Below are 12928 nucleotides of genomic sequence, written 5' to 3'. Positions count from 1 at the left end.
AGCTTAACTACGCAATGTAAGGCAGACCAAGACAAGCAAGTTGTTAGCAAAGAATCCATCATCATTGTGTCCTTTCATGTGCTTGCTTTAACAGAACACCCTCTCTCAGGAAAACACCCCTTCATATGTTTGCCCCAGCAAAACACCATCTAACACAGCTGACTTTCCAAAGAACCATTAAGTTTCCACTTCAATATAATTGTTACATAAGCAAACATTTAAGTGCTGTAGAGCTCTGTGTATTGTAATCATTAAGGCTATTAATGCAACCTTACTTTTTATTTTAGTGCTACTAATGTATCACTATATGGCCATAATAAAAACATGTTTCTAATTAAAACTAGATTCCTACCACACAAAAATTCTTATTTCTCTTATTTCTCACACATTCTCATCTAGTTCTTACATATACCTGTGAGTTTTCTGTAATTTAAAACCAAATTTGTTTGTTTGTTTTGGCTTTACTTGTTTTGAATTATTTCCTTTATTTTTTGAGATTATATCACTTCCCAGTTCTTTTTCCTTCCTCCAAACTCTCCCAAATATAGCTCCTTGCTGTCTTTCAGATTCATAGCCTCTTTTTCATTGATTATTGTTTTATGTGTGTGTGTATATGTGCATGTATATATGCATGTACATATGTATATATTAATTTATATTCCTAAATACTTAAATATGACTTGCTCAGTCTGTGTAATATCCTGTAGGGATGTCTCTGTGGTTGACCACTTGGTACTGGATAACCAATTGGCGTGTTCTTCCCTGGGGAAGTCTCTCTCTCTCTCTCTCTCTCTCTCTCTCTCTCTCTCTCTCTCTCTCTCTCTCTGCATTCCTTATTTGCCTTCAAACCAAGTTTACAAAAGTACTCTTTGAGTCAGGCATGGTGGCATATCTCTCTGTACTACAGAAGTGGAAGCAAAAGGTTGACAAGTTTGAAGTCACTCTGAGTTCAAAGCTAGCCTAACCTATATATCAAGACTATCTCAAAACAAAACAAAACAAAACAAAACAAGGGCTGGGAATGTGGCTCAGTGGTAGAATTCTTGCTTAGGACTTACAAGGCCCAAGTTCAGTATTCTCAGGACCATTAAAACAATTTTTAAATAGTCTTTGAGATGACATAGTTAAATGACTAATAAAAATTGCCCATAAGGAAAAACAAGTGAGGCAGAGGCAGCTTAATAAGGAGCTGTGGCAGACCTAGAATGCTCCACCCTCTCCTACGCTGACTTTAAAAAGTAAATTTGTTATAAGGGAGCAGGCCTATGTAGTCTGTGTATACACACCTTATTCTGAGACCAGAGATCAGCAGAACACTGTTCCTGTCCTTCAGGAGCTCATAACGCAGTGCTAGACACCCCACCACAGGGTCTAGCCTGAGACCCACAGAGAAGTCTCAGTGTCAACGTAGGAAATGACTCCCTCTAACACCTTCACTTTGACCATCTCAGAAAACATACTTATTCTTGCCAACTGTATGCTGGAGGTACAGCAGAGCTCTACAAAGACTGAACAAACTGAAGTGGTTCACAAATAAGGTCTGTATCCACTACCTAAATGTCCATTTGATATTCATTGCTCATGTGACGCCATTTCAAGTAAGCCAGGTCCTACAAATCAAAGGGCATAGTCAGAAGGGGAATCCCTAAGCCTAAAGGTCAATCTTCTCATTTCCAGCATCTGTCTAACTGTAAGGGGGTGGGAAGACCAAGATAACAGTTGTGGAAATATAGAAAGCAGTTGTTGGCTGCCTTGCTGCCCAACCTACAAGTTCTTCCTAAAGTATGGGAAACAGAAGGAAGTTGAATGCATGCATCTAGAACACCTAGGAAACAGACAAAGCTAAAAATCACATAATTCTCATTTCCAAGTGGTCTTGTTATGCTAGAACTACTGGAGGGGCTCAGACTGGCACCTATAGGAGACTCAGACAGGAATGTCAGCACACTCCCAAGGACCAGAGGATGGAGACTCAGACAGGAATGTCCGCACACTTCCAAGGACCAGAGGATGGAGACTCAGACAGGAATGCCAGCACACTTCCAAGAGCCAGAGAGGATGGATGCCACTGATATTTCACTAGCTTTATCTGAACATAGTCTACTTTTTCCTTGATTAGAACCCCAGCACACACACACACACACACACATACCACATATGCACATACATAAACATATACATACAATGCACATATATACAAAAATACTGATGATTCTGGGACAAAAATGCCTTTCCTATTGGCATTTTTATTTCTTCTGTATCAAATATGGCTCTGATACTTTCCATTATGGCAAATTTAAATGCATAAGAAGGTGAGGAAGCCGTGTAATGAGAGCACCATGTATGCCTCTCCTGTGTAGTAACTGTCAGTGCCAACACTTTCATCTGTACCCACACTGCAAGGAGTTCTGTAGCCTGTTCTGTGTACTGTTCCATCAGAACACTGCAGGACACAGGGCTGCTGCTGCTTCAGCAGAGGATGCTCCACGTGGGGCGACGTGGGGTGTTGTGGGTGTTGTGGGTGATGTGGGGTACTGTGGGGCACTGTGGGGTGACATGGGGCAACGTGAGGTGACATGGGGTGATATAGGGAGTGTGAAAGAATTCTGTCCACTGTCAGTTTTGTGCAGCAACCTGATTCTCACCCCAAGGCCAAGGCTGAGCCTCCCGGAAGAGCAACTAGGCGATGTGAGGGAGAAGGTTCTGGGAAGCAGACTTCTGTCAAAGAAAACCAAGGAAGTTCCTGCCTTCTGTGGTTTCACCTTGGCTTGAATTTTTTTAAAGCACATGTTAAATGCTCAATTTACAAGATAACCTGTCTCATCACACACCCTTCAGATGCTGACCTGCAGTCACTCTGTTGCTCTCAAGGATTCTAACAGCAGCACCTTCATCAATCGTCTACAGTCGTTTTTTTCCTTCTGAGCACTGAGTAGGGCAGAATTGGTAAGAGCAATTGCTAAGCTCAGTGCGCACCTTTTAATTCGTTACACATGATTCTTATCCCACAGATGTACTTTATAGAGAGTGAAAAACTGACATCATTGCTTCTTTGCTCTCAACATGGTACTGAGATATAGAAATCGTTCCTCATTCCCTACTGGCACGATAAGGCAATTAGAATCAGAATTCCCTCGATTAATTAATTGCAGTTTCACTGGCCACTTAAATGCAGGATGTCTGATTTCTTCCTTTGTCCTTGAAGCCAACCTGACAGTTCACTACATAATAAAAACACTAGACACAATCGTTTGTCCAACTGAATATCCTGGCTTTAAAAAAAAAAAATTGAAAGCCACCCTTCATTGTGTGACATCTCTCCGAAGTGGGAAACAAACTTTGTTGTAATCTTTGCACCCCTGCCAAGGAAATAAATAGGAGCAGCACCCCTGCCACAACACTTCAGTGCCCGACACCCCTAAAGGTGCTAAGTACGAGACAGACCTAACACCCAGTCCATCATTTTTGTCAATAAAATAGAACACTGTCACCTACCCTAACTTAAAAGACTTATAAATCCATATGTTATGAGCTGGTTTAGCTTACATACTATCTGAAAACTATCTTCTCAACTACGTTCTCTCAGTGCTAAACAGCCTGGGTTGGCTATGAGACTGTAAGTCATCTTTCAACCCCGTAGGAAGTCCAAGAATGACCAACATTATCAACACAAGGAACCCCAAGGCCATAGCTCTGCTTTGCAGTGCTACACAGCGATGTTCTCTCCTTGTGATGCTCAATAAGCCCCAGCTCTCAGCACTGCTGAGTTACTTCATTAAGGACTTGATGTTCTCTCATTAAGATGCTGCATTAGGGGTGCTGGGGAAATGGCTGAGCAGTTAAGAACCTTGACTGCTCTTACAGAGGACCAAGGTTCGATTCCCAGCACTTACCCACACAGTGGCTCACAACTGTCATAATTCAATTCCAGGGGATCTGATGGCCTCTTCTGGCCTCTTTGGTGTCCAGCATGCAAGTAGTTCACAGACATACATGCCAGCCATATACATAAAATAAAAATGAATCTGAGGTTCTCTCACACCCACCACACCGCACACGATGCTCTAGTAGCATGAGTTTCAAGAGTTTCAATTCGTGTCCTATGTTTATTCACCACTGGGAGCTCTGGTTTGTGCACACAATGCACACAGTACAGGCCTGTTTCTCTTGTTTGTCAGTTTAACCTGGGGGGGGGGCAGAAGAAGCTTTCCTTCCATCCCCTACACATCAGAGGTTATAAAGTCGTGATATCCTAAGTGTACGACTCTTCCTAGCTTGACCTCTCTTGTCACAAAGGGCTTCCCCTAAGATTCTTAGGTACTGAGCCCTACCACAGTTTAAATAAGAAAAGTAATATAGGTCTTGATTTTGATCCTTTATAAATTTTCAAAACTATGTTATTTAGTTCCTTAGCATTATGCAAAGGTAAGCAGTGAGTTCTTTTTAAGATCATTATGAACACGTGTGTGCGATTTAGACGTGTGTGCGATGCTGCAGCTCACAGCAGCTACCTCCTTCTCCACACTCAAACTGTCAGGTGGGCTGTGAACTCTAGTTTAAAGATATGGAGGCAATAATTTTCAAATAAGTAAGAGTTTTTTAGCTGAGAAGGCGTGATTTTTACCTAGAAATTATACAACTTTATTGCTAAAAGGTAGAATTTAAAGCTGAAATGTGATTATACCAATTCTGCATTTGTCCCCAAAATTAATGAAGCTACTGCACCAAGCAGCTACAACTATCCGGGTTCTGTCCCTTCTGAAAACTTACATTTAGCTAACTGAGCAAGTAGCCACACTTTTCAAATATAGTCAGAAGTCAAACTACAGCTAGGAAAGGACAGAGAGGGATGGGGAGATACATGCCAGTGACACTGCGATTCCTTCAGTCACTTAGCTCAAAGTACGTCCCAGAACAACAAAAGCAAATTTACAAGTCATTGGAGAATCTTGGGCTAGAACAAGGTTGGTTTTGTTTTATTGGCATTAAGCGGGTTTTAACAAAATCTATTACAATAAGTCAGAATGCCAGACTGGAAGACACAAGCTTTAAAACCTTGCTACAAAGTCTGTTAATACGTGTTTGGCTACTGAAACTTGTGTTTAAAAGATTTCTGCTTACAGCTTTTTCCAGGTATAGCTTCTTAAAAAGCTGAAAAGGCCATGTGAATGTGCTTATGCAATTTACAAATTAAGCCTCATAACATACAGTATTGGAGGTAGATCAGATCCAAAAAATAACCTCCCAGACTTCAAGAGGGGACAGGCTGCCCGGCTCTGAGGAATGTGTTGCCTAACTCTCTCCAGCTATGGACCTCAGGCCCATTTCAATCTCAAACCGGACTAGTTCCAAGTTTCTGGGTACCAAGCAAGATGTTAGATAGAATTAGGGGCCTGTTCTGCATGGATGGCTCTCAGCGAAAGACCATCAAGGGACAGGGTGCAAATCCTGGCTGCTTCCGTCTGGAGACTGTTTCCAACGGGCAATCCTTATTCCAGAACTGCCCACGGTGCTGGCAGAAACCAGGTCTCACCGGCATCCAGCTCACCTGTCCTGTCTTGCTTTGTCCTTGATTCTCACTAATGATGTGCACACTTAACACTATTGTAGTGTTTCTATGGGAACCCTAGAAGGAAGACAGTCTGCCTCTTTAATTTTACTGTGCTATCTATGCTTTTCAGTACAATTTTAAAATTATTTATCCGAGACAGGGTGTTATCCCAGAAACTAGAGCTCAGTACATAGTCCAGGCTGGCTTCAAACTTGTGATCCCCCTGCCTGGACCTCTCAACTGCTAGAATTATAGGCACATACCACTTTCCTCAGCTCTCTGAAGCCATTTTGGTGGTTTATCCTTATACTCTAGACATAGTAAATGTGAAGGAATATTCTTAGTTTAAAAATACCTTCTTAAAGGCAGAGCATGCCTTGCGTTCTCGGGAGCTGTCAAACAATAGTGTCTTTAAAAGTCAGCTTCCCCAGCCCCCGGAAACAGCTTTCTCTGCGGTCTGGCACTTCATGGGTCATCTGATCCTCTTCCAGTCATGATCACCATCCTACATAACCTTGTCTGTTTCCTGGAGGAGCAAGGACTGGTCAATGAGCAACAGCACAGGCTGGTCCGAGATTGTGCTACGGACGCGGTTTAGTTTAATGTGTCAAGGCTGGAGCAGTGAATGCAACTGGAGCTCAGCCCATGTTCTGGAAGACTCTTGCTGAGGCTTAGCCTTCTTCACTGATCTCCCAATCGATATGACCCTACCTTCATGTTCAGAAAGTACCAACGAGGAGAAGAAAAGGCAGTCGTCTGTTAGGTTATATACAGGATTTATTTGGGATCTTCAAAAACCAATCGAGAAAATTTTCCACTCACTGATTTTAGCTGAGCCACCAAGAAAACAAGAAAATCCTTCTGCAAAATTTTCAATCAGATGATATTATCTAAAGACATGAAGCGTGAAACCTGGATTACAATAGCTGACCAACCAGAATGCAATGCCTACAAAAACTACAAATAAATAAATAAATAAAAAGTATAACATACAAAATTTGTTTTAAAACGGGGTAGGTATTTTCTGGAATTTAAGAATGCATTAATAATGTGCTAAGATAACAAAGATAACTCTAAATGGAATGATTAAAAATGAAAACATGCCATCAATATGGGCAAACATTATTTATTACCTTCTGGAAACACCTTCTGAGGGATGGGCACATAGCCCAGCTGGTACAATGCTTGTCTGGAATGCTCTGGGTTCACTCTCCAGTTCCAGGAAGAGAGAGCATCAACTTTAACAGCAAATCATTGAGATTTAATTGTCTTCCTAATATTATAACTAACAGGTTTTTCCATATATTTGTTAAATCTTTATTTTGGGGAATGACTGTTACAGAACTAAATTCAGTAAAAGAACATAGAAATTCAGTGTTCTGCAGGTCTGTGCCTAAGCTTTCTTTTTAACTACATGTACATCTTGATATAATGATGACTTGACTAGAAAGAATTCAGTCATTTGTGAGGTTCTAGCACTACTGTATGCTAACGAGAAATGCCAGGCTTCTTGCCTACCATAAGAACTGAAATTCACTGTGGCACGAAGCAAAGATGACCATAAGTCACCCCTCCTCCTACAGTCACCACTTATAGCAGGACCTAGTTGTACACACATGGAGAGGGGCCCAGTGGGTCTCTGCCACCTCTTACTCTATTTGATCAGTGGGACAGCAGCAAACATGACACAAGCAGAGACATCCAAGTGTCATGCCCTGGGATTTGTCCCACGGTATCACAACTGCACATCATGGTGACAGTACCATGGAGAGGGGAGAAGGGGCCACCTCACCTCGCCCAGGCCGCCACCCTGTCCCCAATCTCCCCTCACCCAGACCGGCATTCTGTCCCCAATCTCCCCTACCCAGACCACCACCCTGCCCCCAATCTCACCTCACCCAGCAACATACTAGGATGAAATATGACACATGAAACCTTCAGTTACCTAAAAAACCTTTCTTTGCAGAAATGCTATGTCCCACTGAAACGGTCATTTAAAAAGATAAATATTAAACTTTTAAGGATTTAGTGAGAACAAATGTTAACCAAAGGCCTGAAGCTTATGTGTAAGGGTTACACATCCATGCTGTGACTTGGTTGTCTTCCAGCACAATGAGACAACAGTGTAATCTGGCTAGTAACAAGTGGAGACATGGAGTGTAAGTATTTTGTTGGTCTTGGGCCTTAGTTCCTAGAAGGAAGGGTACCTCTGAACCCCTGACATTTCCTTAGTAAGAGAAACACTTCAAGTGAGGAGGATGCTGTGAAGAACTCTGTTTATCTTGGAAATATGTCCTAGCTTCACGGGGGTCAGAAATAAACGATACATAATAAAAAGCCAAGAACGCCCCAGCCAACAGACATCAAGAGCAGGAAACTTAAGTCATCACAGCTGTAGTGAGCTACTCAGGAGCTCGAAAGAAAAGATGCAGCACAGTCAATCGAGGGACTGGCAGGGACTGCAGAGCCACGTCAGGTGGGCTACAGCCCATGTGCATAAGCTGGGGAGCGTTCACCATGAAACAACCACCCTGCGACACAGGCCACATGCTAAGTTACTGCCCTAAGTACTGCGAACAATGCATAATAAAGTAGTAGGAACAGAGCCCCCACTCAGGGCCTTGAGGTCAGATTAGGAGGTCACACCACCAGTGCTGTGACAGCAGCTAATCCACCTAGGGACAAGCTAGGGACTCGGCCCTCAGGCCTGACCACCTTTGTCTCTGCTCGCACGCATGCTAGCCAGGAACTGGAAAATAATATGTAGCTTTAAAGAGGTACATCAACGACAGAAATTCAGATTAAAGCCTTACTTTACTTTCTACTCAAAACAGCATTTTCTAGCAGGTATCTAATACTAAATTAAACACCATACATATTTGATTCTCGGATTTGACAGCTACAACTCAATCTTAAAGTCATTTGTTTCTTCTAAAGTAGTGAGAATATTTCTAAAACCTCATGACAATTGTTTCCAAAACATCAAAGAAAAAAAAAAAAGCAAACAAATGTAATTGTCAATACACCAGACATGACAAGGTGATATGGATTTAAAAGGATTCAAACATGTCACCATCGGAGTTCAAAGTCCATTCCCACTTAATATTAAATGCTACAACTTTCAATTGGTTATGTTTCAGAATTCTGAAATGTTTTACAAAAGATAAATTAAGTTTGAAGTTGTTTTAAACATATAATGCTCTAAATCGTCTTTGTAAGCATTGACCACTCGACAGAGTAAGTCCCTTACCTAAAGTCATCCAGCCTCACCAGGAAGCGGACAATGTCACGATGAGCCTTCAGTACCAGCAGTTCAGTATAGGGGTTCTGGCCTTGGTTCTCTCCTATCGTCTGCAAAGCAGCTTTCTTGTAATGGAAAAAAAAAAAAAAAAAACAAATATATAAACACCACATGAACATAAAATGATTTTTTAACTGCACAGTATCCATGCAAGAACAAAAGATTTTAGAAGCCACAAGATATTATGTTCTAATGCTAATACATACCAGTTCTTACAATATCAGATAATTTATCAGTTCTACATGGAAGTATTTCTCTTACCAAAACCTTTAGTGTTTTCAAACCACAATAAACTTGTAAACAGTAAACTTTATTTTGTTGAGTCTCTTACCAAAACCTTTAGTGTTTTCAAACCACAATAAACTTGTAAACAGTAAACTTTATTTTGTGGAGTTTCAATAAACACGACTTTAAAACTCCTGGGCCAATCAACTCAATTGTTTTAGGAGTGTTTCTCAATCAAATTTTGTTAGAGACCAAGGAGCTAGCTCAGCAGGTAAAGGCACTTGTCACTAAGCCTGATGACTGAGTTCTGTCATTCCGGGGCCCTCATGATGGAAGGAAAGGAACTGACCCCTACAAGCTGTCACGTACATTCTCTCTTACACACATGCGTGCACATGCATGCATACATACATGCACACATGCACTCACAGAATGTACACACATACATATTTATACTAACATGCAAACATATGGGCACATTCACATGCATACTCATACTCTAACACATACACGTTTACTTACATACATGCAAACACAATACTTTCAGACATACGCAAGCACACAGATGCATACACTCAGACATGCAAACACATGCACTCCCACACCTAAACACCCACACACACATGCACACACATGCTTTGTTAGAAAATCAAATACAGACAAGAGCAGCCCACTGCAAGCACTCAGATGTCTGCTTTAATGATTAAATGTCGTAATAAAAGCAGACTCATGTGTTCTCTGGGCGAGTGACAAGACTGACGAGACAGGTCCTGCATGCAGAGTCCTCCGGAAGGCAGCACAGCAGCCTGCCCTAACGACACACACCTCGTAACTTAACTCTACAGGAGTCTCAATTGACCCTGTTTCTGGAGGCAAAGTCAGTACAGTTTCACCATAAGAAGCTTTGTTCTTAACCAAGGTTTCTTAAGTCTGGCAAGAGAGTTTGGACTACGTTAAGTCTCTGTTCCCGAGGCCTCTCCTGGGTGTTAGGATAGTCGGCAGCACCCTTCTTCTCCACACAGTGCCCCATCACACCTACCCATGGCCAACAGTCGACACTGTAATATCCTCTGGGGATAGACTGGAAGGCTGACTGTAATTCATAATGTAATGTTCTCTCATACATTAGGGAAAATCACCAGTTCTTATAGTGTACATACTCAAGGCAGTTACACAATTGAAATACTTTTGTATGAAAAAAAAAAAAAAAAGTAAGAACCAGCATGCCATCCCATGGTGATGGTTTTGCATTTATCTGGTCTCCTCTCTAGCTCTCACTCAAGTATGGAGATTGCTTCCCACAAGTGAGAGTTCACCAGGTATGACAGAACTGAATAAAAAACAGTGTATTAACTAAATAAGCAGATAGTCATATATGTTACGAGTCCATTCAATAATCCACAATTTTTCCATAACCCTAAGGACTTCAAATTATATGAAATAAGTGATTTTTTAAAAATATCACGTGTCAACATCAAAGCTATGAGGAAGTTAAAACTGCCAAGTCTGCAATAAACCAAACTGTAAAATGCTTCCTATGAGGAAGGAAGTGCAACACAAATTGTTGTGTGGCACATGAAATAAGTTTCAGATTTCAACATTTTTAAGGTGACAAAATTATTTTTTCAATGTGACGATGAGACCCATACACGTACTAAACAAACAGAAACCATTTTCTCACTTAGCTTCTCAGAAAGCAACTAGGTAAATTCACATTCCTTAAGCAAATGCCAGTCCGGGCTGAGAAGACGTCTCATCGGCTCAAATAAAGGCTCAAATAAATCAAGAGTGGCAATCACTCCTGCTGGTGATCCCACTTTCTCAACAGAGGCGAGGTGGCCCTAAGCAGCCGCTTCCGGCGCTCGCCGCAGGCCCCGCCCCCGGGCCCGCCCCGCCCAGGCCCCGCCCCCGGGCCCGCGCGGATTACCTCGGCCAGGCCCTGCGGCTCGCGGCCTCCTCCGATCAGCCAGCGCAGCATCGGGCCGGGGCGTCCGCGGCTCACGGAGCGAGGGCCGCCGCGGCGCAGACGCTGGGGCTGCGGCCGAGTGAGCCTGGGGCGAGGCAGCGGGAAAAGAGAAGTCTAGGTCGGGAGCCCGCACTGAAGGCGGCGGCGGCGGAGGCGGCGGAGGTTCCGCGTCCCCAGCGAGCACGCGCGTGGGCGCCGCGCGGTTGGCGCAAGAGCTCAGGTCGCGCGGGCGCCCCCTGGTGGGCGTGCGCTGCGGCCATGTCGCCGCAGGACCAGCGCTCGTCTAAATCCTGTGTAGCTGTGGCGCCCCTTAAACACAAGGCGCCCCTTAAAGCAAGTCTCCTGGTTTCCCAAGAGCCAGATGGAGAGGGTGTGCCTGCAGTAGACTTCTGCTCCTAGACGAATCTAGTGGCGCTCTTGTACACCAAGCAGCCAACATTGTGTACCACAGTATAACTGTGCCAAACCCTAACGCCTCCCTTTTTACAGACCAAGAAATAGAAGCGCTTAAAGATTAAGTAATGTGTCTAAAGATAAAAGCCAGTAAGTGGCCATGATGGAATTAAGACCTGCTCTGTAAACTTCAAAACTGGTTCTTACGCATTGCCTAGACTGTCTTCCAAAGCCGGAAGTATAAAGCAAAGGAATCCGTTCCCTGACTGCGCTGCAGTGCTGCTCAACCACTGAGCGACATTTCTAGCCCCAAACATTCTGTGTCAGCCTCTGAATTTTCTTAATAGTTAGACAACTGGTTATACAACCTGGCTTCGTATCAAAAATTACCTGGACACTTTTGAAGATGTAGACTAGGAAAAGCAATCTCTAGTTGGAGCATAGAAATCAAAGTTTGGGGAACGTTCATTGGGTGATCCTCTGGTGATCTACTATTGTTACATATAAATGTATTTGTAAAAGTTCTCACGAGTACTTGTATATGTATTTATTAGGTTCAAAGGAGGCTACTTGCAGTACATTCCTGTAGGGGGAATGTCCCATCCAGTGAATTAATATATAGGACATACTAAGTAAGATGCAATAAAGAATCACAAAAACTGCCTTCTAGGGTCAAAGCAGAAAGGCTCAGGCAAAAATAAGACTGGGCTACGTGTTCCACTCAGAGATAATCGACGTGTGTGTGTGTGTGTGTGTGTGTGTGTATGTGTGTGTGTGTGTGTTCAAGTTGTCAGGACTCTGGGAGCTGATGTGACCATTCTTATTCATTCTGAGTACACTACAAGAGAACACTCCCAAACTCTGTTGCTTTCTGCATCTCTGTGACCCAAAGAGACAACTTAAGAGGAGGGAAAGGCTGTTGTACTCATGGTTTCAAAGGTGTCAGTCCATCACGGGGGGGGGGGGGGTAGAGCATGGTAGCTTCACCAGAGCAGGCCAGGAAGCAGCACTCAGCTGCCTCTCTCCTGTTCCCCATTTATCCAACACAGGTCCCAGCCCAGGGATGGTGATACCCAGAGGGAAGGCAGATTTCTCTCTGCAGTTAATTCTCTCTAGAAACATTCTCAAAGATGTGCCTAGAAGTATACCTGTCTCTCTTACATCATTGTAAATCCAATCAAGATGACAATTAGGATTGACAATCATATACTATGCGCATCAGGTGAAGGTTGTATACCCAACAACCCAGTGTAGTGAAAAGGACAGAAGAGAGCATAGCCCCGGGGGAAAAGGAAGTCTTGCATTTGGTAAAAGGAAGCCCCAAACATCAGAGTTTCAGTTCTAGGAGTACCTTCAAACGAGGCAGCATGGTTGTCTAGAGAGCTGAAGAAGTATCCTGATGTTGCAGTTTCTCCAAGGGCCTGTCCACTAGTCAAACCTCAGGGCATTCTGCCTGCCCTTGAGAACACTGAGGAGGATGAATGTTCCCTCC

At 43.1% G+C, this 12928-nt stretch overlaps 1 protein-coding gene across 3 annotated transcripts in view; it reads right to left on the bottom strand.

Moving 5' to 3' along the window:
• The window catches only part of Wdr41 (WD repeat domain 41), a 48895-nt gene extending 37695 nt beyond the window's left edge, over positions 1–11200 (bottom strand). The window contains exons 1-2 of one of the 3 annotated variants that reach the window (XM_029543893.1): positions 11005–11200; positions 8802–8917 (exon numbers count right to left, since the gene is read on the bottom strand). In XM_029543893.1, coding sequence (XP_029399753.1) covers positions 8802–8917; positions 11005–11055 — 167 coding nt within the window. In that variant the 5' untranslated portion in view covers positions 11056–11200. Of the gene's footprint in view, positions 1–8801; positions 8918–10116; positions 10539–10747; positions 10907–11004 lie in introns of those variants that run through there. The other 2 variants (XM_029543894.1, XM_029543892.1) reach the window with 2 other exon arrangements.
• Positions 11201–12928: the final 1728 nt, after the last annotated feature.

Source organism: Mus pahari, chromosome 11 (assembly GCF_900095145.1).
Source record: "Mus pahari chromosome 11, PAHARI_EIJ_v1.1, whole genome shotgun sequence".
Lineage (NCBI taxonomy): Eukaryota > Metazoa > Chordata > Mammalia > Rodentia > Muridae > Mus > Mus pahari.
The sequence above is the reverse complement of the archived record's forward strand: the minus strand, read 5'-3'. Positions and strand labels throughout refer to the sequence as shown.